This window comes from Capra hircus, chromosome 7 (genome assembly GCF_001704415.2).
Source record: "Capra hircus breed San Clemente chromosome 7, ASM170441v1, whole genome shotgun sequence".
Lineage (NCBI taxonomy): Eukaryota > Metazoa > Chordata > Mammalia > Artiodactyla > Bovidae > Capra > Capra hircus.
In genome coordinates, this window is record NC_030814.1 from 62010330 (window position 1) to 62036948 (window position 26619).

The window sequence follows — 26619 nt, forward strand, 5'->3', positions numbered from 1 at the left end:
TTCCAATGAATCAACTCTTCGCATGAGGTGGCCAAAGTACTGGAGTTTCAGCTTTAGCATCATTCCTTCCAAAGAACACCCAGGGCTTCAGAATGGACTGGTTGGATCTCCTTGCAGTCCAAGGGACTCTCACGAGTCTTCTCCAACACCACAGTTCAAAAGCATCAATTCTTTGGCGCTCAGCCTTCTTCACAGTCCAACTCTCACATCCATACATGACCACTGGAAAAATCATAGCCTTGACTAGACAGACCTTAGTTGGCAAAGTAATGTCTCTGCTTTTGAATATGCTATCTAGGTTGATCATAGCTTTCCTTCCAAGTAGTAAGCCTCTTTTAATTTCATGGCTGCAATCACCATCTGCAGTGATTTTGGAGCCCCCAAAAAATAAAGTCTGACACTGTTTCCACTGTTTCCCCATCTATTTCCCATGAAGTGATGGGACCTGATGCCATGATCTTCATTTTCTGAATGTTGAGCTTTAAGCCAACTTTTTCACTCTCCATTTTCTCTTTCATCCAGAGGCTTTTTAGTTCCTCTTCACTTTCTGCCATAAGGGTGGTGTCATCTGCATATCTGAGGTTATTGATATTTCTCCTGGCAATCTTGATTCCAGCTTGTGCTTCTTCCAGCCCAGTGTTTCTCATGATGTCCTCTGCATATAAGTTAAAAAGGCATGGTGACAATATACAGTCTTGACGTACTCCTTTTCCTATTTGGAACCAGTCTGTTGTTCCATGTCCAGTTCTAACTGTTGCTTCCTGACCTGCATACAGATTTCTCAAGAGACAGGTCAGATGGTCTGGTATTCCCATTTCTTTCAGAATTTTCCACAGTTTATTGTGATCCACACAGTCAAAGGCTTTGGCGTAGTCAATAAAGCAGAAATAGATGTTTTTCTGGAAGTATAGGTAAAGCTTTTAGCACAATGCCTGGGGTTCCACGACTAACTGTAGTGAACATTATATAAATGATTTATATATATGATTAAGTCTTTATAATCCATTTCTCCAGCACTGTGGAGAATATAAATGAACTTAGTGTTCGTAGCTCTTCTCTGAAGGATGCTCAGATATATTAAACAAGAGCCCTGAAGTCCAGCAGCTAAATTATTAATGGGAAGAACACATTAGGGGTACAGAGCAGTAAGAGGAGCTGGCCTTGGACCTGGAGGTTAGGTGTGGAGGCTGGAAATGTGCCTGGATCAGGGGTTCTGTTGGAGCAAGAATGGCTGGGGCATGCTCAAGGAGCTTGGGCCTGAGCAGGGAGGTTGGGATAGCAAAAGAGGAGATCATTCGGATGAGAAGAACGTCCGAGTGATGCAAGACCTGGGGAGGAGGGTGGAGAACGGAGGTTGAAGGATGGGGGCATTGTCACTGGAGAAGCAACATCAGGACCAGATCCTGATGAACCTATTTTCAGGGCAGGAATAGAGATGCAAACATAGAGAACAGACTTATGGGCACAGTAGGGGAAGGAGAGGGTGAGATGAATTGGCAGAGTAGCATTGAAATAAATACATGCATCAAGTAGATAGCTAATGAGAAGTTGCTGACCTAAAGGGATGGAATGAGGTGGGAGGTGCGAGTATACTTCAAGAGAGAGGTGACACGTACGTACCTATGGTTGATTCATGTTGATATATGGCAGAAACCAGCACAACATTGTAAAGTAATTATCCTCCAATTAAAAATAAATAAATAAACATATCTGCAAAAAAGAAAGGCAGGACCAGAGGTGGTGGGCCTCAGAAGTAAGGGCTTGACTTTAATCTGGGCATATGGAGAAAATGGGGAGCATATGGGGCATTTGGGGCTCTTTGGTCTGACTCCCCAGTAAGCAGGGAGAGCACACTGGTTAGGAGAAAGGACCAAGTTTTGGTCCTTTCCTACCAAGCTTTGCATCTGGTAGGCCCGGACAGCCTGATGTTGTTCATGGGGCCAGGGAGCATCAAGGCCTGGAGCTGTGTGGTGAGAGGTGGCAGCTTAACTAGACAGGATGACCCCAGGGCTCTGTGGAACTGCTCAGCAGGCAGTGGGAGTGGGAGGGGGACCACCATCCATCCAGTCATCTGTCCAAGCATCTATTCATCCATCCACTGTTTATTTAATACCTACTGCTTATTAGATGCTCTGCTAGGCACTCGAGCTAAACTGGTGAATGAAAGCACCCAGTGTGCGGAGCTCGTGAGAGAGACTGTCTGGTTTGCAGGAGCGGCTGGGGCGGCACAGGTGTTGGCAGCCTCTGCGGACACTGCCACAGGTTGTAGCGGGGCTGCAGACAGAGCAAAGTGTCAGGAAGGAGGGGAAGGAGGAATGTGGTTTGTAGACTCTGGGGTCTGTACTCTGGAGCAGAGTAGGCAGGCTGGGGAGAGAAGCAAAGGGCTGAGGGTAGAGGGAGGTAGCAGGGTGGGGTGGGGCAGGGGGTCGGGGGTTGCTGTGTAGATCACCAGGGGCCTTTTCTGCTGTGCTCAAGTCTTTATTTTCATCCAAGGATGACAGGGAACAAGGAAGGGGGTGTAAGCTGGGTGGAGCATCACAAACATATTTGCATTTGACAGAACTCACTCAGGCATGGAGAAGCTCTTGGAGGCAGGAGAGATTTATTGTCCTGCCAGGTGCCGGGAGTGCTGCCAGCACCCGGGATCCTGGAGGGGTCCTTTCTACTCTCCTGACACTTGCAGTGTGTGTGGGGGGGTTCTTTCTGTTTAGTGATAAGGAGGGGAGGCTTGGACAGGTTAGGCACATTGCTCCAGCTCTCATCTCCGGGAAGCAGCCGGAGTTCTGAGTGGCAGTCTCTTCTAGGTTTACGCTGGGAGAGGGAGGCAGGGCTGGGAGAAGAAGCTGCTCCGTCATCATAGCAGGAGAGGTGAGAGTCATCAGATAAATCAGATGACACCCTGACTTGACTGGCCCATCCCCTCCCATGAGTCACATGTGGGGGACCCTGCCCCAGAGGTGTAGGGGGACCTTGAGTGGGAGGGTGGCTTAGCACAAGCAGGGCTTCCCAGGAAGCCAGGCCAGCTAGGGAGACGGGCACACTGAGAGCATGCCTAGCAGTAGGAGCATGTTATTTTAATCAGGTGCTGGCCCTCCCATCCTGGCTCCTGGAGCTGTCTGAGCCAGGCCGGCCAGGCTGGACGAGAGATGCTTGAAGGAGGTCCTGCTCCCACCCACCCCAGTGCTCCTCCCTGAAGGTTCTGCTTCTTCCCAGGCTTGCAGCATTGCCCCATCCTCTTCCTCCTATCTCTCCTCGCTTGCTCCCAGCCTCTGCCTCTGTCGAGCCTCCTTTACTGCTCTCTCCTTCCTCTCCCGTTTCATTCTTCCCTGTGTTCTCACCTTCCTGACCTGTGTTTCTCCTCATCTGTAAGGTGGGAGTGGTTGATCCTGACCTAGAGTTCCTGGGAGGAGGATTAGTTAATTATTTCAGCACCCCTCTCTCCCTACTTTCCAGGTATGGGGCTTCTGTCTGGCCCCAGGGGATGTGAATATAAGCAGCATCCAGTTCTTGCTCTCCAGAAGCTTTTCAGCCAGACGGGAGTCAGGTTCCGAGGCCTGATCTCCTGTTCGAGGCCTCGGCTGGGCCAGTCTGGGCTGCCAGCCTCTGAAAGTGTTTTGCTGGAGAGAGGCCCTTTATGTTCCTCGATTGTTATTCAGTTAACCTGGAATAGCTTCATGCCCTAATTCCTCCAGGGGAGGTAAGCCTGGGTGCCTTCAGCTTCTGGAATGGAAAGGAAAGGTGCCCACATCATCTCGTCCAGGTCTGTTGGCTAACCAGCTTGTTTCCGTGCGTTATCTTAGCTAGTTGCAATAATTTAAAGTGACTTTGAATAACATCCCTATCAGTAGTGCGGTTGATGAGCCAGGGTTTCGGTTGGCATAATTTAGGGAGAAGTGGCCAGCGATTCACAGAGCTCAGCATCATGGCAGCCCCGTTCCTCCATCTTCCCCACTGTGAATCTTCTCCCTCCTGCTGTCCTCACCCTCTACATCCAGCCCTCCTGGGATGCCTAGCAAGCCTTGGCCAGACTCCTGGCTGTGGGGGTCTGTGAAGCACACACACAGCAGGGGACTGGGGGAGGTGGAATGGCCTGGACTGAGTGAAGCTGCCATTGACAGCCTGGTGACCTTGAGGCCATCGTTTGCTTTCTCCAGCTTGCAGGATTTTTTGTCCATAAAACCAATACCAGTTCTCACCTAGTGTGATGTGAGGTGCATGGCATAAATAAACAGGCAGATAGTAAGTCTTTGCTGTGTGCTGGGGCTGAGACACAGGGGCACATGTCCTTCAGGAGGTAGCTGAGGTGCCTGTGGTCAGGGCGGGCACAGGGCACAGAGGCGGGAGCCCAGGGAGGCCTGCCTGAGGGGGCATTAAGCCAGCAAGCAGGAGGGCAGGTCTGAGTCTCTCTTCTCATGCTTAGGTGTGGGAAGTAGCATGCCTCTTCATTTTTATTAAACCAACTGGTTTCATTTCTACTTGGAGCCCATTTCCTACAGGGCTGGCTGGAAACCTGACCTCAGTCATTTTATGAGTTTTGCCTCCTTCATGGGTCCTGTTGACTATCTGAACTCTTACTCAGAGTCAAGACCCTGGGCTGGGGAGGAGGTGCTGCTCTGCTGGTCACCTCCATGCAGAGGCCCTTGCTTTTGTTCCCTCATCTCCCTGTACTCAGTTTGTTTTCATTGAGCACCTACTATGTGCCAGGTACTGTTCTCAGAACTTTGGATATGACAGTGAATAAAGCAAAGATCCCTGTCCTCACGGAACCCACATTCTAGCATGAAAAACCGAATGCCGCAAAAAAAAGCAATTTGAGCAGGATATTACAAGATGATGGCCTGGAGAATCCCTTGGACAGAGGAGCCTGGGGGTCTATGGTCTATGGGGTCACAAAGAGTCAGGCACGACTGAGAGACTAACACCCACCCACACACACACCCACACCCACACCCACACCCACATCCCCCCCACACACACACACACACAGACTTCGTATTTTAAAAGGGCCACGTGGAACAATGTAAGGGGACCAGAATGCCAGGTTCTGGTTTTAAAAGGGTACTGAGAAGAGATTTCGGTGAGAGCATGACATGTGAGCAAAGGCCTGGGGAAGACGAGGTGATGCAGGGAGAGGCCCAGGGTCCCTGTCGGTCTGGGGTCCCTGCTGCTCCCAGACTATGACTGGCCAGGCTGTGCGTGGTCCCACCTCTTCTGTGCATACCTGCTGGTCCTTCCTCCCATGGGTCTGCCTACTCCCCATGAGGCTGACAGGAAGCAGAGCTTGGGGGCTCTGAAAGGCCTTCCTCATCTGCGCTGTCTCCTCCAAATCCCAGAAAGAGGAAACATCCCACAGAAATCTGACATTTTTAAGTAATGTTTAGCCTTAAGAGGATCCCATGCAGGGCAGACAGCAGGAGAAAGACCCAGAGGTGAGAAGCTGCTGATGACAGGTCAGGAAGCTGCAGGGCTGTGATTATCAGCGAGAATAAAGCTGGACCACTGGGGTGGGGGGTGGGGTGCGGGGGAGTGGAGAGAGCCTGAGGGCATGTGAGGTGAGGTGACACCTGACTCTCCTCACCAGGTTTGGGTCAGGAAGGGGGGATGCAACCCCTGGAGACCGCCCCCGCCCCCTCCCCTCCCCCCACCACCACCTCCACCTATACCCCAAGCAAAACAAAGGCTGTAGGAGTTGGCTCAGAGTTGTAATTTGTCACAACTTCTGCCTTTGGGGTTGTTGTCATTCAGCCTCTAAGTTGTGTCCAATTCTGTGACCGCATGGACTGGCGCACACCAGGCTTCCCGTGTCCTTCCCTGTCTCCTGGAGTTTGCTCAGACTCATGTCCATAGAGTTAGTGATGGCATCCAAGTATCTCATCCTCTGTCATCCCCTTCTGCCCTCCATCTTTCCCAGTGTCAAGAGTTTTCCAATGAGTCGCCTCTTTGCATCAGGTGGCCAAAGCATGAGCTTATCTTTAGATTGCTGGTTTGATTCCAGCTTGAAGGAGGTACTGGGGAGAGGGCCATCTTTTTCTCAGGCCCCCTCAGGAAGCTTGGCCCCTTTCCTTTGGGGTTTCCTGCCCAGGACCTTCTGCTGCCTTTGTTATGCAAATTTGAGGACCTTTATTCAGCTTGGCCCCTGAAAGCATACCTGGAATCCTCATTTGCTCAAAAGGCTTTGCTAAGTTGTTGACAAAATCAGCAAGGTCAGGAGCAGGTAGGGAAACTGTTTAAGAGAAAGACCTCCCACGAGATGCATGACTTCTTCCAGCCTCAGTTACCCTCCATGCAACAAGAAAGAGTAAGACCTAGAGTGCTGCAATGCACAGTGCCCGTGTTGAGCCTGCTCACTGCACTGGTGCCTGCGTACGTCAGTGAAGAGGAGAGTGTGTGCTTCAGGAAAATCTCAGTCAGGGGTCTCACCTAGCCTTGTTAAAGGTCGGCTCTTTGCAATCCCGTGCAGGTCCTGTAGGCGGCAGTGCAGATTCCTCTCTGCTGCCAGAGCTCGCCCCCTAGTGGGCAGGCGAAGAGAAAAAGTGCAGTACTGAGGGAGCCCCTAAGGGGAGTAGATAAGAGTGGTTTCTTCAAAGAATTCAAACACTGCTGGGGAAAGCAAGTTATATTTACTTTCCCCTAGCTGTTCATTTACTAGTTATGAAATGCATGGAAGAGTTTAAAGAATATTGCAATAAATACCGTGTACCCATTGCTAAGGTTGGACCATTATTAACATTTTGCCCCCTTGCCTCTCTTCCTTTTCACACATGCATAGTTTTCCTCTGGACCATTTAGAAGTACTAAGTAGAGACTGTGACATCTCACCCATAAGAAAATGAACAGGCATCCTCCTATATGAGCACGTTGGTAGGCATGACTACACCTGCGAGAGCAATAGTTCAGCATCACCTAACATATAATCCACATTACAATCACAACATTTTCCCAGGATGCCTTTTATAGCTTTGTATAATTATTATTATTCAAGAACCAATCAAGTCTCGCTCACTGCCTTTGTTTCATCTGTTTAATTTCTTCTAGAACAAGGACCTACTCACTTCAAGTGTGTTTTGTTTGTTTAAATTTTTTGAGCATTTAGGCAGTTGTCTTATAAAACGCCCTCAATTTTAGACTTGGTTTCTAATGAATAGATTCAAGTTAAGCATTTGTTGGCACTGGAACTTCAAAGGCGCTGTTATTGTTTCCTTTTGAGGCGCTTCGGGAGATGTATGCCAGGTGGTCTCACTCCTAGTGGCACTAAATTGGCCCCTTGGTCCCTTTGCTAGGAGATGGCTGCCAAATGTTTATTGAAAAATGTACACTTGCAATTGGATATTCTGTGGGGTGACGCTTGGAGACTGTGTGAGTGTTATGTTCCCGGAGACTTTCACCCTATTTTTAGCAAACACCAAGTGATTCCTTCCTGACTCAATTATTACACTGGGGTGGGGGGGGGGCGGGGGGGGGGCGGGGAGGATTGCAAACTGATAATTTGCTAATTCCAGCATTCCTTCTAAATTTATTTAGCTGGCATTCTTCTGTAAAGAAGAGCTTTTCTTTCATATTTTTAGCAACTTGGTTTGAAAGTTTCAGGTCTGCCTTCTTTGGAACTCTTAGTTCAGAAGAGAAAAGTGTACATGAGAGAGTGTGTTATAGTGAGTGTATATGTGTGCAGGTGGGTGTGTATGTGAGAGAGACAGAGAATGAGATCTGAAGGCTGAGCCCTGCCCATAGCAGAGCTGGTGCCTGCTGCTTCGGCCTTCTTCACTCCTCTCCAGTTTCACTGTCTTCCTGGCTGTTTCCCGAGAGCTGTCAGCCTCTCCCTCCTCAGGACTTTGCACGTCCCTTTGCCTGGAACCCCTTTCCCCAGTAGCCACATGGCTCACTTTATTCTGTCCCCTGCCCAGGTGTCATCTGGCCAGATTTCCCGGTCACCCATACAGTGTGCCATCCCCTCCCCATTACTGTCTATCTCTCACTCTCTGTTGTGCATCCTGCAGGGCCCTCGTCATACCTGCCCCATAAACATCATGAGGCCCTTTGTCCCATTGGTTCAGAGCCTAGAGTGGACCCTGACTCCCCATAGGCAAGGAAGGGAGTTTGTGGCATGCAAGAAGGGACACACACGTGCATGCCTGATTGGTCGAGTTCTGTATGAGATCGAGCCCCTCCCCCTCGTTTATGCTGCTCCACCCAGGTGACCAGAGATATTCCCATCCCGGGCAGAGAGGATGGCTGTTTCTCGTCCCTGGGATAACGTGCGCCGCCAGCTGCCTCTTTCTTGGCACCCAGTTACAAAAGCCAGCAGAGCTGGAAGACTATCCGCCCCCACTTCCTTGACATGATTTTGGGGGAATAAAAACAAATCAGAATTCATCAACTGTGAACAAAATTGTCAACTGTGAACTGTCAACAGTCTGGTTTAAAAATAGACGAGAGGTTGATGAAATACAGTGGAGAAAGCAATTTAAATAAAATGTTAAAAATAATACCCAAAGCGGGCGAGGCAACAGGAAGAGTGTGGTATGGTGGAGAATGTGCCCAGCGGAGGCCTGCGTGAGCAGTGAACCAGAGAGAGGTTATTAGTTTTGCTTTACACATCACAGAGGAGAGAGATTTACTGGCCATTTGCGGGAAAACATTCACTCATTCCGACGTGTTGGCATGTTATGTAAAATGGAAAGGAAGATTGGTTGGGAAATCTGCTAGCACATTTATTTTTAAGTAGGTCAATATTTCTGACCATTTGTGAAAATCTCTGCCTCTTCTTCCATCTTCTGTCTTACTGTGATGATTGAGAAAGACATTTGTGTTTTACCAAGTCAAGGGGTCTCGAAGCTTCTGGGATTTGTATTTATTTTTTTATTTGTGTTTGTAGAAAGATGGGTTCTGCTACTCTGATTAAAGTCCTTAGCTTATTTCCCACTTCTTTGACTGCTTCTTTCAATAGTTAAGGCTGATTACTTATTTAGCTGCTTTATCATGAAATCAATATAAAGCCATGAATTTTTCACATTTCCTCTTTTCTAGGCCCAAGTCTCAGCTGATACATTGGCCAAGTTCTTTATGTCCAACTGCCCCATATCCTGAGGCTGCTGGTCCATGTTTTTCTGTCCTTCTTTTTAGGAGAATTGAGCCATCTTGGCACAAGCTCTGCACTTTGTGAGCCTGAGACAAGGTGATCCATCCTGTAGGGACTCTTTCTTAAAAATCTGGATGGAAGGGGTGTTAGTTTGTGAGAGCTGCCGTAATGAAGTGCCACAAGTCAGGTGGCTTACACAACAGAAGTTTATCATCTCACGGTCCCAGAGGTGGAGGTCTGAAATGAAGGTGTGAGCAAGGCTGGTTCCTTTTGCGGCTGCCAGGGAGAGATGTCTCTTGCTTCCTCTAGCTTCTGGCAGCCTCATTCATCTCTTGTGGCTAGCCCCCTTCCCCTGCATGGCTCCTCACATCGTCTTTCCTCTCTGTGTGTCCCATTTTCCCCTTCTTCTAAGCATGCCAGTCATATTGGATTAGCGCCCACTCTAATGACTGCATTTTAGCATGATTACCTCTGTCATATATTTCTAAATAAGCCACACTGTAAGATACTGGGGGTTAGGAGTCCAACATGAGGGACCAACATGAAGGATGTAATTCAACACACAGTACTAGGTATGAAGCTTTACCCCCCAGAGGGAGAGTCGTGAGTCCTCTCTGCTCAGACCAGCTCCCAGTATTGGCCAGGACTGGAAAGCTTCTCCCCGCTGGGCCCTGGTGACCTTCTGGTGGTCACTCTACATTGACTAAGCTGTGTTCTTTCCCCATGTGATGCACAAGCTCCAGGGAGCCCCTCTGTCTTCAGCTTTTTGTGAGCTTGGATTGACTAAGTTGCTCTCCACTCCATATACTTTATTTATACCTGTCTGTTCCTCTTCTCTTCTCCAACTCCAAAGTTATTTTCCCTAAAATGAGGAATTATGGGTGTCACTTCCCAAGAATGTCATTTTTTCAGTTTGTTTTTATTAATAGAAGCCACCTCCAGGCTGCAGACTCTAAGCAGTAGACTCACAGCCCACCCTGTTTACCTTGGAGCTCTGCAGATCCCATTTGAAGCAGGACAACAGCCCATCTGAGGTGGGATGGGGCTGGGCATGGCTGGCTGCTTGGATCCTCTGGACCTGCAAGGCACATATGGAAGACGTGGGCCCAAGCTTCCTGAGCAAGTCCATACTGCTGAGAAAGCACCTTCCATCATCCATAATTTTGCCAGTTTTCAACTCCTGCTTGGGAGAACACTGAGGGGGAGGGTGTGGGAGTGATGAGACTTGCTGTGTGGTCCTGAGGTGGGGCAGGAGCCAGCGATGTCCCTGTGTTGTTGGAGGACATTCATTTCTCCCTCCCCACATGCCCGCAGGAAGATCCTTCCATTCCCTTGCTTTCTGTCCCCACTGCCCCTTTCCCAGGAACACTGCACACTTCCTGGTGTGCTGGAGCCTGGCATCTCTTGGGTCAGGTTCATCTTTATAGCCAGGAGCAGAATCCCTGTATCGGCCAAGTAATGTGCCTTTGTTCCTCCTGACTCCCATTCTCTTGGCAGGTCTATACTCAGGGGTAGTATATACCTGCCTTGTGTCTCCAGAATCTCTGTGTGCACAGACCCAGGATGCTTCTGCCAGGTCCACCCCCGTCTACAGTTTGTCTCTGCCTGTGATTGGTGGTTTGTGGACCAGAACTTTCCTAGGTCTCTTGGCTGAGAGAGGGAGTGGAGGAGTGAAGGTCCCAGGTACGGTGCACAGCAGTCTAATGGGAAGCCCTGTACTGTGAGGGTTCTGTATCCCTCCTGGGTAAAGCTGGCACAATGACCACCTTTGGGCTTCTGTATCTTTTCTTCCATAATAAGGACCTAGGGGAGAGGGGACAAGGTAAGTGACTGGTGGGTAACTGCCGGGGTGTGACTTGGCGAGGAGCTGCAGGGAGGGCGCATGAGTGAGGTGCCTGTGTTACAGGCCACAGGATGTCCCTGCCTAAAGATAATCCCTGGGGGGCATCCCCACACACGTGCACTCACCTCCTCCTCCTAACCAGCTTCCTCCAGAGACATGGGTATAGTTGGTCATTACCTTGATAGACGTCTGTAAACTGTGTTTTATATTTTATCATAATGTACTTGACATATAGACATGTATGTATTATTTATATGTTGCCATGCCTACTAAAAAAGCCTTAAAATCCAACACCCAGTTTATGAAATAAACCATTCCCAGTGTTCACAAGGGCTGCTGTGGGCTCCTGTCTGATGCCGTTCTCAGCTTCCTCCCTGGAGGGAACCCCTGTCCTGATGGTATCTGTCAACACCCCCGCTTCTTTAAAGTAGCTTTTACCACATACATTGCATATCTCTAAATAGCACATTTCGAGCTTTATAAAAAAATGAAATTATAGCCTTTTGAGCTTCATTTAAATGCCACATATTGTTCTGGAAGATAAAAAGCAGATCTGTGTCCTTGAAGCATGCCTTTTCACCACTGCAGATAAATATTGTTTTCTCTGGTGGCCCCTTCCTGGAGTCAGGGAAGGGACCCGGCTGCCTGCCCATGCTGCGACACTGAGTGGCTGTGGAGGCGAGGACACTGGGGCCTGCCGTGGAAGCCGTGGTGCTAGAATCGCAGTGCGCTGGAGTCCCCAGGCCAGCCGAGGCTATATCCAGGGGCAGTTGTTCTGGGTATCTGGGAAGCAGATGGATTCCGACTCCAGTGATGGACTGGCATGACCAGGGAGGCTGAAAGGCAGAGTGTTAAGTGTGGAGCTCAGAAAGAGGACCAGAAGCATGGAGGGTTGGTGACGGTTCACGCCAAGCGCCTCGGATGCTGAGCTCCGGCACGTGCACTCCATGCAGGCAGACTGGTGGCTCCTGGCGGCTGCAGCAGAGGTTTAGAGCCACAGAGCGAACCAGACCCCCTTTCCAACGTCATTCAGCAGCTATTCACTGCACACCTACGAGGTGCCAGGGCTATATATGTTGCATCATATCAAGTCAGGGATAAGACTGTGACTAAGACTTTCCCCTGTTATTATATACTTTAGGGTCGAGTGGAAAGTCACCTGTTGATAAATTGTATGAGTGATTCCCAAATACTAGTGGCTTCTGACAGCAAGCATTAGTTCCTTGTTCGTGTTGGGTATGAGCTGTGGATTAGCTTCAGCTCTGTTCCACGTCCTCTGCCGTCTGGGTCCCAGAACGAAGGCGCAGCCCTTATGGGGCACATGCAATTTCCATAATAGATGGAAATAGCAGGAGATGAAACCAAGTAGTGGTTCTTTGAATGTTGCTCAAACCTGGTTTGTGTATGTGTGCTAAATTGCTTTGGTCATGTCCAACTCTTTGCAACTCTATGGACTGTAACCGTCCAGGTTTCTCTGTTCATGGGATTCTCCAGGCAAGAACACTGGAATGGGTTGCCATGCCCTTCTCCAGGGGATCTTCCCAACCAAGGGATTGAACCTGAGTCTCTTGTGTCTCTTACGTTGGCAGGGGTTCTTTGCCACCAGTGCCAGCTGGAAAACCTCATTCCTTCCTCACAATCCACTGGCCAAAGACAGCCCTGTGGCTAGGACTGCTGTCACCATGGTGCTTTTGTGGACAGTTGATGCTATCCCCGTCAGCTTTCATGTCACAAGGCACTGAGCAAAGTATAGGTTTGTCTTTTGGGAATGCCAGAGAATGTTTAGAACAGGATTACCACCCATCATAGGCATAAACAGCCGATTACAGTCAAAGTATGATAAGGCTTTAGAGCGAGTCACTGTACTACTTCTGACTTTATAAATTTACATGTAAAACATGTATTTGTTCCTCTAAATTAGCTTTAGGGATTCTGTTGAGAAATAGTATGAGAATCCCTAGCCTAAACCTGAGGCTTGTTACAGGGAGCTCGCCCAGGGGAGGAGGAGAAAGTAGAGCTGGCCATAGTGGTCTTCACCTCCGTGCTGTGCTGTCTCTTCAGTCGTGTCCAACTCTTTGCAACCCTATGGATGGTAGCCCACTAGGCTTCTCCATCCGTGAGACTCTCCCAGTAAGAATAGTGGAGCGGGTTGCCATGCCTTCCTCTGGGGGATCTTCCCGACCCAGAGATGGAACCTGTGCCTCCTATGGCTCCTGCATTGCAGGTGGATTCTTTATCGCTGAGCCACCGGGGAAGCCTGGTCTTCACCGCTAGCCCTGGGCGTATGCACACAGGCTGTGCTAGTTACAAAGAAGCTTCTCACCCTGGGTACCCATCTGCCAACTTCCAGTGTTCCTCCTGGCGCTCCTTCTGTCCACGTGGACCACCTGTAGGCACATCCCATGCCTGGAGGCTCTTCGGTGCCGCATCCCTACACACACACACATATCTCCTCCTGTTACAGTCACGTCTACCAGGCTCTGTAAGATTGCTCATTTTTTGCTCCTTCTCTGTGCTTGTTTTTTGCTTCTTCACTGTCAGTTGACATTTGTGGCCCGGGTCATGGCTTCCTTTCACATGGCCCCCAACATGCCTGCCAACACACTGGGCATGTACCAAACACCCAGCACTGTGCACAAAAGGAAGCCTTGCATTGAGAGGAAGCCAGCCCCCTGCTGGGTTGTCCATTGTGCTTTCCCTGCAGGGTCTCAGGTGACTGTGTGGGTGACAGTAGGGGTTACACGAGAGTGACCTCAGTATGTGCAGATTGAAACCCTCTCTCCTTCCCTCGGTGTGTAATCGGTGTGGGGACTGAACAGCCCATCTGCTCACAAGGAGCCAGGGTTCATCTGCACTCATGTGTTGCTTTGCAGACACTGGTGGCCTTTTCAAAGGTATGCATTTGTGTTTCCCAAGGGCAAGGACCATATCTGCTCTTTTCTTCCCTTTAAAAGATTCCCCGTGGCACCTGATAAGCGCGACACGCACAGTGGGAGCTCCGTCCCCTCTGCCTACCTCCCCTTCCTTTGAACCGCCAGCAAATACCAACATGGTTCTGGGCCTGTGGGCCTTTGCAAAGACTGATTATATACTGCCTTGATCTAGGGAATTTTGCAGGTGAAAAGGGAGGAAACCCTTAGACAATTGAGACCCAGGCCCCTAGCGCAGTTGCATAATTAACCACACACGGAGTGCAGTGCAGACTGTCTGTTCTCTCGGGCCCTTCAGGTGACAGATTCAGCGATGAGGACTGTTAAAGTGCTTGGCCCTGGAGTCAGTCAGAGTTTGAAATCCTGGGTTGTGAATGTCACGATCTTTCACAAATTATTTCGCATCTGAGTCTCCTTTTCCTAAACCGTAAGGTAGAGATAATAAAATGCTGTTAACCGTTGTGGTCTTCTACATCTGTAAATGATATCCTTCTAGCCTCCTGTTCTGAATCAGTTGAGACTTAAGAGTAAACAGCTGGCAGAGAGTAGCCAAAATACTCCCATTGCTACAGATGAAGGGATTGCCAAGAAAATGTATGTGTTTGGGGCTTCCAATTTTGAACCCTGGGATACGGTGAATGTTTCCTAGGTTAGACAGCCACAGGTGTCCTCTGGGGGAAAGACTGTGTCAAACGTAGGTTTTGGATGGTTGAAGCAAAAGCATCGCTCCTCAGTTGCTCCCAGGGGAAAGGGCTAGGCCTCACACACAGCATCCAGACTTACTAAGTAGACTGTTACTCTTCCTCCCTGCTCCCTGAGCAGCTGAGTGGGTCTAGGCTTGCTACTCAGGCAGAGCCTCCATAGTGGGGGTAAGGGGACAAGGTGGAGCAGCCTTCAGCCCTCCGTGTTTGTGGACCACAGATGTTAAATTTCATACTGATACTCACATAGACAGTTATGGTTGAGTTTACCGCTTATTAAAAGTAGGCCTCCCCATGCAGTGTTTCTGGACATTTATCTTATGCATTTGGGAAAACCTAAAAAGCCATTTCTTAATTAACATTCTGAATTGAGACCTTTACCAGAGATGGACTTCCTTTGCTTTGTCTCTGCTTCTGTGAGCCTAGTCTTCCTTAGAAGGGCACTGGCTGCTTCCCATGGAGGCTGAGGAGGGAGGGGTCTCCTTGGCAGTGTTCTTACAGCTTTGTTCTGTCTGTCTTTTGCAGTGCAAGTTGGAGTTCCACGCTTGCTCTACCGGCAGAAGTCTCACCACCCTCTGTGATGGGCCATGTCCATGTCTCCCAGAGCCCGAGCCACCAAAACACAAGGCAGAAAAGAACGGTGAGTGGGCATCGCACTGAAGAGGCACTGGGTGACCTGATGTGGCCAAGGTCTGCCAGGAACCTGGCCTTTAACAGAGCCGATCTAGTTTGGGCTGGGGAGATGGGTGTGCTTGGCAAGAGTACTCCAGTTTCATTTAGGAACTCCAAATTGAACCGCCTTCAACCTCCATTCGAGAGAAAACGAACTGGGAGTCTTTGAAAATAGTTCTGTTAGACCAAGATATGCATTAGAGTCTTTCTAGAGGTCAAATTGGCTATGGTGTAGGAAGGGCAGGGTTTCAGCGTTAAGACCAGGCCTGCCCTGGGTGCGCCTTGGTCTTTCTTGAACTCTAATCTCTAAATCCTTTGAACTTCTGAAAGCCAGATTTCAAAACATAGACTGCAGAGATGTCATGACGGTGAACAGTAGGCCCCCCCACTACTGGCAAAAGCATTTCTCTATGAATATATTCTCCTGGACATGTGGCACAGAGCCAAGGAATGGATGGAAGGAGAACAGCTTCCCAGGGGCTGTGGTTTCCTTTCCACGGCTGAGGGGCTGGAAAGGTCGGGCCTATCCGAATGTTTTCCTGATGGAGAAAGTAATGTTTTCCCACTGGGCTCAGTCCCTTAAAAGCCTTCTGTAATGAAACCTAGATAGAAGATTGCCTTCTGTGGAGCTGGGCTTTCTCAGCTGTAGCTGGCTGCACCATGAACAGTGTTGGACATCTGTGTGTGAGTGAGCGGATGCCTGCACACACGTGTGTTCTAAAGCCTGAAGCTATTTGTGCTGGAGGAAGGTGAATAGGATGTGAGTGTTTATCCATTTGCCTCTTCCTAAGCTGTCTTGTCTTCTCCAAGGCGCAGAGATGAAGATGGTCAAGTGTAAATTTGTTCATGGTAACCAAGGGAATATTGTGTTACAAGGTTTTTTGGGAAGTTTAACCCAGGATGTGGAAGGACACTGTAAACCGTGAAACACGGGGGTCACAAATCATCTCCGTAGATTACTCTTAGTTACCAAAAAGCTGATCTCATTGTGTTTTGACCTGATCATTTGTAGAACTCCAGGAAGAAATGTTAACTGATCTATACAAGCCTCCTTGAACCTTGGTGAGAAAACCCAAAGCCCTGTGTGGTAAGCAGGAAAATCCACAAAATTAACTTCTGTTTGGAGATGTCTTAAGACCTTTCTTAGGAAGTCTCCATAACCTCTTTTTTCAAATATATTCTTTATTGCTTTTATTTATGCCTCTGTTCTGAGACAAGGAAACTGACATAAGGAAGTCATTTCTGTGATTTGCCTGTAGTTTTCTGTGAGAAGGCTTTGTGATTCTTTAAACAAAGTAAAACCCTTGTTACTTCATGGTGGGCTTGTCACATCTGATTAAATGAGATTCGTTCTCAAGTATGACTCGCCAGGTATGGCCTTGGGTGTGCCATTTATTTATTCAGTCACCTACTAGTGAAAACTGGAACAAAGTCTTATCAAACCTATGCAAGTAACTGCATTGGCATTAAAAGTAGAATTCTGAGAGGCTGGTGAGAACAAGATTACCGCTTGAGAGTATTTCATTTCGAAATGTTTGTAAAAGTAACCATTAGGTTAATAGTGAGAATAGGTCAGGAAGAAAGCATAAGAATTTTATTAAATGATTATCAGAAAAGAGAACCATAAAAAATAATAGCAGCAATATTCTAAAACCAGTGATCAAAATTATCTATCCTTCATTAGTTCCTGCAGTCTTGTATAATTATTTTTTGTTCCACTGACCCTTGGGTCAACAGTTTGCTTTTATGAAGTCGTCAGAGTCTGGGAACTGCCCTCTCAGTCTCTAGTATCATCTAGCTATTGTCTAAGAAATATCACCTTTGAAGGCTGTAGCAAGAAAGGCATCTGTTACTTGTACTAACTGGGCACAGTTCTTACCATGAGGCTCTGAGATTGCCCTTCTTGGTCAGAGACCCAATGTATGCTGTGACTTAAAGCAAATATTTTATATAAGCATGCAGGAAGGTAGGAACTACCTACTGGTGATAAGACAGAACGTCTGTAGTTAATTTAGTACATATCCAACAATGTTTTAATGAAGAAGAGTATAATCCTCTATTAGGATAGGGTGCTTAACTATTTAATACAGATTTGATCTGTGTTTCCCTGGGGAACAAGGGCATATTATGGGCAATGAGGGCACTGATAGAGCTCCAGGATCATTATGTGAAATGAAACATTTAAATGAAGGATATTCTACCTGGAGCAAAATCAGCCAAGGGAAGGCTGACTTTTTCCTTTGAGTTGATGATTCTTTCCACGTAGCTCTCACAATAGTTTGTGGCAGGCAGTGAGCACTGAACTGAGGTTGTGGCAGCTGGAATAAAGAAGAGGGCATGGGTGCTCAAGAGGGATCAGAGATGAAACGAAGGGCAGCTTTCCTTTGGCCACTTGGCTGTCAAGGTGGAGGGTGGAGGGGCATGCCCATCTATCTGCCTTCCTTAACCTGGTGGCCGCGCCTCTCTGAAGCTGCGTGTGGTAGGAGTGGCATTCACAGGCCTCTCTGTTCATGAGACACTTTATGGCTCTGAACGGTGTTGGGAGCACTCTTGTGTCTGTGCCTATTACAGAAATGACATTTCATCATTTCACAAATACAGGTATATCAAAAATGTGACGTTGTTGTTAATGATACTTTATATTCAAACTCCCCTCTGTTTTGAACCCTGGTTTCTTCTGGTAATATAAACATTCATGTAGTCATTTCCAGGTAAATTCTATTTATTTGGGATTGTATCTAAACTCTAGAAAGTAGGATTGGGATGGGGGCTTATGAGTGACCATATTGGTGTGAGGTGGTTCCTGATGTGTCTCTTTCTTTGGCATCTACCTCTCTGGGGTTTTGTTATTTTCAATTAGTTGTCCAGCCATGCTCACCCTCAGTGCAGCCAAGGAGAGATGTTCTGAGACCTTCTCTGTGACCTCTGCTACACATGCTCATTCAGGTCACACTGAGTCCTCTTTCTTCTAAGTCCTACACTTTTTGGTTCACTCATCCTCTCACCACCCCTTCTTGGCCCCTTTCAGGGCCACGCAAAGCTTGAGGATGTCCTTTTATGACCTTCTGATGTCAAGAAAGCCTGTGATGGGTTCGTTCTCTCAAGTCATCTCTCCTTGAATCTGCCTGGCAACCATTTCTCTTCCACGCAGAGGACATCTTTACAAGACTGGTTTCAGAATGGGCTTCATTAGTAGCGAGACACGGGTGCTCTTTGTTGTGGAGCTCCAGCTCCCAAGGGTTTCAGGATCACCTCTTCCTGCCTAGGACCCAGAGGTGACTTTGGAGGCAGGAAAGTGCTGTGGTGGCAGACTTCCTGGCCGCAGTCTCTGCCTGTGCTTCTCCTTGCCTATACATGACCTCTTGCAGCCCCAGTACTTGGGACCAGTACTGGGTGTGAACATCCAAGGTTTGCGAGGCCAGGATCTAACTTACTCTCTTTCTGATCTTGCTGTGCTTCTTCCAGCGTTTGGCTGTTTGAATTACGGCAAACCCAGTTCTTGCGAGTCAAAAGTGTCTTGTCTGATCAGATTTGGTTTCAAGAATATTTTTAGGAAATCAAAGACAAATTGTTGAGCTTTGTGTTCTCTCTTTGTTTTTTCTGGCATCTTTTCTTTGATGCGGCCCCTGAGGGGATGGTAGAAGGTGGAGTCATCATTCACTACCTCTAAATATTTCCTCTCACATCTCTCAGTTGCGTTATGGCCTTGGACAAGTTACTTAATTGCTTTATGTCTCATCTCTATGATGCCAAACCAACCTCAGGAGTATGGAGTAATGACTGTCCATAGGAAGGGAAACATTAAAAAGAGGGCTATGAGATTGAAATCTGCACATTAAGCCTGGGTTTCTGTACCATCTCTAAGAGTTTCTCAGGAAAGATCCTTCCCCTATCTTTTCTGGTATTAATGCTGAAAGCTCGGCTTCTCTGTACATGGGTGCCAAATTGAATCTTGGAGACAGAGTTTTGGGTGAAGTAGAAAATAATAGCTTTATTGCTTTGCCAGGCAAAGGGGGTCACAGCTGGCTAATACCCTCAAAACAGTGCATCCCAACTTGAAGAAGATAGTGAGAAGTTTTATATTAATTGTTCACAAAGGGCATGATCAGCTCATGGATATTCTTTGATGGGTTGGTGGTGGGGTAAGTAGGAGTCAGCATCATCAACCTTTGGTCCAACTGGTCTGGGGTCTATGTGGTTGTGGGCAGCATACCATCGTTAATTGTCAACTTCTCCTACTTGGTGGGGGTTTCAGTATCTGCACAACAGCTTGATAGATTTTGTCTATCCATTGATGAGGGAACAGGACCTTGCCCCAAGGTTGCTCTTGACTGTTTCTCCCTGGCCTTGCATCACCTCCTGTCTAATTAACTTTTCTGCTTGAATCTGCCCACTGGACCTCAGGGAAGGTTATGGAGGCTGAATGAAGGCTGCTTCCTATAATCAAAGAAATAGGAGACACAGAAAGGCCTGTGCCCAGGAGCCCCACAGGGCCCTACACGCTATCAGTATTTTCTGGTACTCAACAGCCGGCCCAGCTAGGAAGTTTCCTCTCACTAGCTCCCTTCCACGTCTGCTCCTGTCGCCAGCCAGACTCCATCCCTCCCCTCCACACGGAGACAGCCCTTTCTCCCGACCTGGGCTCAACAGCCTTGTTCTCTCTGGAGGAGGGACTCTGAGCTCCCTCCTGGCTGAGATGAACGTTTCATAGTTGCAGGGATCCGGTCAGGAAAGATCTCCCCTAACTTCCTTCACACCATGTTGAGGGGACCCTGGTGTTCCTTGAAGGTGCCTCAGGTTTCCACACAGGGACAGTGGAAAGCTGAGTGGGTGGGAACTTCCGATCTCCCCTAGAATGACTCAATTTTTCTGCTTTACCACCATAGATCACATTGGCAGGAAGAGGGTTTTGGCACCAGCAAGCCATCGTTCAGTTTCCATTCACTCTGTGAGGAAACTGGGGTTCTCCAGAGAGAAAGCATCTCTCCTCAGCTCAGATGGTGGGTAGGTGTGGGTAGGGTCAGTCTGGGCCTCTTCCCTCATGGGCTGTGCCTCTTTCCTCCCCTGGCCCCCCACCATGTGTACTCTCTTCAGTAACAGCCAGCCAAGTCCTCAGCCTGAAGACGATTCAGGGTCTATAGCTGTGTTTGGCAGGAGTTAGTTATTTCTCCAGGGTCTGATGTCACTTGCCTGAATCTTGAAGTGTGAACCATCAGGCAAAGAATGTCACTGCGTTCCCACAAGCAGCCAGGTTTGGAAGGCATTCTGTAGACTCTCTCCCACCCCATCCCCAACCTTTGGAGGAGGAAGTTGAGAAAATAGCACTGTCTCTAAAGCCAGCTCCTTCTTTGCGTCTGTTGTCACAGGTTAGCTATTTCTGTTTTTAATTTTTCTCTATGTTGTTTTCTAATTGGAGTATAATTGCTTAAAAATGGTGTGTTAGTTTTTGCTATACAACAGTGTGAATCAGCTATAAGCATATATATGTCCCCTTCCTCTTGAACCTCCCTTTCACCCCCACTCCAACTCATTTCATCCCTCTAGGTCACACGGAGCACTGAGCTGAGCTCCCTGTGCCAGACAGCAGCTTCCCATCAGCTGTCTGTTTTGCACATGGTAGTGTGTTTATGTTAGTGTTACTCTCTCAGTTCATCCCACCCTCTCTTTCTTCATCTGTGTCCACAAGTCCATTCTTGATTTATGCATCACTGTTCCTGCCCTGCAAATAGGTTCACCAGTACCATTTTTCTAGATTGCAAAAGCTTTACAGACACGCTAAAGTTTAGAGAATTCGGTGTCACCAAACTAGGTTAGCTTTTGGAACAAGGATGTGGGTCCAGCTAGTTGGTCTCAAGGAGTTCTGGAGAAGGCTGTGAGGCTGTCAGCGTTTCCTGGCCTGACCTTGCTGGGGGTTTGGGGGCAGCGTGGGGCCATGTTTGGTTCCACAGATCCTTCCTGCATGGCATGCTAAAAAGGAAATAACAACTTCCCTCCAGCTGAGCTATTTGAAACAGTAGAAAAATAGTCTACAATGATTTTCTCTTCTCAAATGGTGATTTCAACCCAAGGGCTGGATTCTGGGGGAAAAAAAAGTCCTGGGTTGACAGGCGGCTGTCTAATTCCATTACTTATCACAAGTCAAATTGGGGAAATGTGTTTAAACGGAAACAGGAGGTGGTGCCAAAGAGACAGGATGAAGAGTTCTTCCTCGCTGTGATGTCTCAATGGAAAAATCCTAAAAGCATCCTGCTGCTGAGACTCCCAGCAAAATGAAGATTTATCTTTGCATCCAGGGAAGAACATTTTTCTTTAATGCCTATTGTGTAACAGGGTGAAGGCCCCAGGCTTGCAAACTGGCAGTTTAAAAGTAGTTTCTGTTAACCTTTTCCATAGCCATTCAAGTCCGCTCACTTATTATTCAGTACTGTATTATGGCCAGAAATTAAACATGTAAAGGTACATTTAATTTTTAGAGCCTTGTTATTATAAATGCCATGACCTTTTAAAAAAAAAAAAAAGAAAAAAGAAGCTTGAGAGTGACATTGGCAACTGTATCCAAGAAGAAAAGTGCACTTGTCAGGACTCTGGAGGTAAATACCAACTTTGGCATTGAACTCAGATTCTTCTTCTGTGAGTTCGGCTCTGGGAAAGTATACCACAGGTTCTCCTGGCTATTCTGAAGCTTTCTTGGTCGCAACTGACTGGGGGAAGGCTGCAGGCAAAGAGACACGAGAGGGTAGACTGGGGCAGGGTGGCCAAAGTCATAGCCAGAGTCCAGTGAAGGAGATAGAGGCTTGTGCTAGAAATTAATGTCTTTGAAAGTTCACTCAGACAGCTCTCTCCTGCCATTATTTTTTATTTATAAATCAATACCCATTCTTATATAAAATCCAAATATTATGGCAAAAGTGGCCCATATTCCCAGTTCTATTAGCTTTCTCTTCATAGCCTTTGAATTATTTTTTTTGGAAACATAAAGATGTTTGTTTTGTAAACATCTAATATACAATGTCACCCCACTCCAATACTCTTGCCTGGAAAATCCCATGAATGGAGGAGCCTGGTGGGCTGCAGTCCATGGGGTCGCTAAGAGTCAGATACGACTGAGCGACTTCACTTTCACTTTTCACTTTCATTCATTGGAGAAGGAAATGGCAACCCACTCCAGGGTTCTTGCCTGGAGAATCCCAGGGACGGGCGAGCCTAGTGGGCTGCCATCCATGGGGTCGCACAGAGTTGGACACGGCTGAAGTGACTTAGCAGTAGCAATATACTTTTAAGACTGTTTGTTGTTGTTGTTATTGAGTCACTGCGTCATGTCCAACTCTTTTGCAATCCCTTGGCTTGTAGCCCACCAGGCTCCTCTGACCATGGGATTTCCCGGGCAAGATACTGTAGTGGGTTGCCAGTTCCTTCTACAGGGGATCTTGTGGACCCAGGGATTGAACCCGGGTCTCCTGCATTGGCAGGTGGGTCCTTTACCACTGAGCCACCAAGGAAGCCCCTTTAAAACAGTGCTCATCCAAAAACCAGGATCATATTCTACACAGTGTTTTGTGCCTTGCCTTTTTGTGTGTGTATCGTAGATACGTTTTCATGGAAGGTTGCATCTCTCTCTCTCTCCTCCTGCCCAAGGCCCTCTCTACCACCCCTCTCTCTCCAGCCAGTCTGCCAACTCTGCTCCCTTGAACTCCAGACTTCACTATGTGATGACTGCTCTGCATTTCTGCTTGGATGCTCCTAAGCATACCAGACTTAACATGTCCAAAATGAGACTCCCGATCTCGCCTGTATCTGTCCCTTCCTCCTGTATTGTGCTTGCCACCTTGATGACTGTCATCTCCGTAGTTCAATCTGCTGAAGTAAAACCAAAAACCAAGGCTTCTTTCTCCTACATGCCACATATAATCATCATTTGAGTCTGCTTTCAAATAGATTTTCGAATATAAGTACCTCTTACCACCTCCATGGTTACTGCCCTAGTGGTCCCAAACATCCTCATGTTTTATTTCAGTAGCTTCCGAGTTTATTTCCTGGCCCCTACACTCCCTTTTGAACTAGGAGTGAAACATTCTGCAAAATGGAAGTCATATTGTATAATTTCCTGTTCAGGACATGCCACTGAGTTCCCATCGTGTTAAGAGGAAAAGAGAAAATACTTCCAGTGACCTGCAAGGCCCAGCATGATCGAGTCCCTGATCAGGTCCCAGTGGGTCCCTCAGATGTGCCGTTTCACTCCTGCCTCAGCCCGGACATTCTCCCCAGACATCTACACACCTCCCTTCACCAGCCACCCTTCAGTCTCTGCACAAACACTGCCTTCTCAGCGCTTCCATCTCTCTTTCCTCCTTTATTTTTCTTCTCCTTTTTTGGATATTTATGTCTATGCATGCATTTATTATTTGGCTGTGTGGGGTCTTAGTCATGGCTTGCAGGATCTTCAGTCTTCACTGCAGCATGCAGGATCTTTAGTTGTGGCATTCGAACTCTTAGTTGAGGCATGTGGGATCTAGTTCCCTCGCCAGGGATCTAGTTCCCTCACCAGGGATCTAGTTCCCTCACCAGGGATTGAACCTGGGCCCCTGAATTGGGAGCATGGAGTCTTCACCACTGGATGACCAGGGAAGTTCCCCCTCCTTTATTTTTCTACAAAACAATGATCACCATCCAATATATTAGATAATATGTTTATTCTGTTGATTGTCTGACTTGCTCAACTAGAATGGAATTTACATGAGGGCTTTTTTTCTGGATTCTCAACAATTATTTGTCAAACGTTGACTTCGTCTCATTCTTCTGATAAAGTGAAAGTATTAGTCACTCAGTCATTTCTGAGTCTTTGCGGTTCCATGGACTGTGGCCTGCCAGGCTCCTCTGTCCGTGGAATTCTCCAGGCAAGAATACTGGAGTGTGTTGCCATTCCATTCCTCTGAAAGTGTTGTCTATTATATAGATGTACCATAAATTATAATGTATAAAATGGCGAAAAAAGAGAGATTTACTGTGGTAAGAAATAATCTGTAGACGGTGCTTAATATGTATATTAAACCCTTGGTGTGTATGTTTAATTTTTCCAGCAACCAAACAAAGCCATCTCTGTTGCTGGTGAGAAAGTTTGGAATGTGGAGCTTTTGGGTACCTTGCCTAGGGCCACCCAGCGAATAAATGAAAGAACAGGGACTTGAAATCTTTTCTGGTACATGTGCTCTTCTCACATTATACTGTGTTCTTAACCTAAATTGAATGTCCATTGAAAGGGAAGACTTCCTATGGAAAAAGAAAAAAAAAAGTACATTCAGGCATTTTAAACTAAATTTCCCCAAGCTTTCAGCGCTCAGAGAATACAGTCCGTCACTGATACCATGGCCCTCTCTGATGAGATTTCTCCAAGGTGAGAGAATCAACGTCCTCGCTCATTTTCTCTTCTTTCTTTCTGCAAGCACACTTCGCCCTCTGAAGTTTATCAAAACCCTGGCATGGGCTCATTCCTCACCACAGCACTACGCTTTCTGATAGCCACAAGTTTCTGACCTAGCTTCTTAAAGATAAAAATTCGTTTGTAATCTGTCCTCAAGTCGACTGTTCTTCCGTTGCCCTGCTATCTATTGCTGTGAGAAGAAAAGACTGTATTACAATACAAAAGTAAATTGAAATTATAATCGAAAGAGAGTAAGTGGCTGCCCCGCTACCAAGCCAGTTGCTTCATAAAATCTCAGTAGTCCTTGTCTTTTCTAGAGCCAAGGGTTGTAGTGGGCACCTGGGCCTTGCAGAGAGGAGTGAGCAAACGGAGGGCAGTACCTTCCTAACAGGTATCGTGAGAATTCAATGAGCTCAACTTCAAAAAATGTAGCTTTGGACTTCCCTGGTGGTCCAGTGGTTTGGAATCCAACTGCCAGTGCAGCAGACCTAGGTTCGATTCCTGGTCTGGGAAGATCCCATATTCCAAGGAGTAACTGAGCCCGTGTGCCACAACTACAGAAGCCTGTACACCCTAGAGCTTGTGATCTACAACAAGAGAAGCCCCCACAGTGAGATGCCTGCACACTGCAACTGGAACATGGCCCCCGCTCACTGCAAGTAGAGAAAGCTTGCATGCAGCAATGAAGACCCAATGCAGCCAAAAATAAATGGATAAATAAATAGAATTTAAGAATACAGCTGTTACCATCATCATTTTGGTACTGGTTCTCTGTTTAAAAACTCAAAAGGCACTTAGACATAAAGGAGGCAGGATGTCACTTTGATTATTTAACTTGAGGAACATATAAGGATGCCAGATAAAGCTCAGAATAAGCAGTTGTTTGAATATATTGTAATAGATATTCAGATTGCTTAGGAGTGTAGCCACAACAAAAACAAGCCAGGTCTCCTCAGTCTGTGGAGACCAGGAGAGATGAGAGATCTGTGAGATGTTTTTCCAATCACAGTGATGTCATGAGGGTGAAACCTTGTGTTCCTCTCCTCATCCCAGGGTCCCTCCCCCTAACTTGAAAAGAAGCGACTTTATGGTGAGAGATGGTAGCTCTCCTTACACAGTAGAGGTTCTGTCTGTGCTTCTCATCATTGAAGACCTAGAGTGAGCTAATGAAAGAAATAGTTTCAGCATGCCTCAGGGGGCAGTTCTGGGAGGTGGAGGCACCAGGACGCTGGGGCCGAGGCGATGATGAGGTTGATCATGGTTCCGTAGGATATAAACGTTGCTGTTTTCAGAGTTCCCAGTGATGTATGCACTTGCAGGTCATGTGGTACAGTCCTTGATATTTGACTTCACCGTGAAGAAATCTCTGTGTAAGGATCCAGTGCAGCTGACCTGTTCTCTTCCATGTCTGCCTGAGAATCTCAAGAAGGCAATTGCATGGGCCTGTTTCCTCCAGCCCCCAACTTCATCCTATGGAGTATCCATTTATTTTGGCATCCTTGGCCTGACTATGCTTTGTCCAAGCTTGAATCTCCTGAATGGCTCTTTCTAGCATGTCATGTGTTGGGGGTGGGGTGAGTGAGTCCTCTGTGTTCTGCCCTAGTAAGGGATGCTAAGCTTAGCTCCAGCTTCTAAAATCACTCAGGCAAAGGGGCACTCATGCTGTGTAACCACACTTAGAAGGTGAATGTCAAAGACCGAAGATTGGTGCTGACAGGTAGTTTTATTAAAATTGTGATCATGTACCAACGCACAGGGCCAAGTAATATTCCAAAGAGTGACTTTCAGGGGGTTTGGGATGGGGAACACATGTATACCTTTGGCAGATTCATGTTGATGTATGGCAAAACCAATACAATATTGTAAAGTAATTAACCTTCAATTAAAATAAATAAATTTATATTAAAAAAAAGAGAAAGCCCCTTTTATGGGGACTTCTAATTCTGTGGAACTACTACCCTGAGAGGTTGTTACTGAGG

General features: G+C 47.3%; 1 protein-coding gene across 2 annotated transcripts in view; it reads left to right on the forward strand.

Annotated features, from left to right (window-relative positions):
* Positions 1-26619, forward strand: part of SPOCK1 (SPARC/osteonectin, cwcv and kazal like domains proteoglycan 1) — a 589026-nt gene that overhangs the window by 444084 nt on the left and 118323 nt on the right. For both annotated transcript variants that reach the window (XM_018050345.1, XM_018050346.1), the window contains one exon: positions 15076-15190. In XM_018050345.1, coding sequence (XP_017905834.1) covers positions 15076-15190 — 115 coding nt within the window. The remainder of the gene's footprint in view (positions 1-15075; positions 15191-26619) is intronic.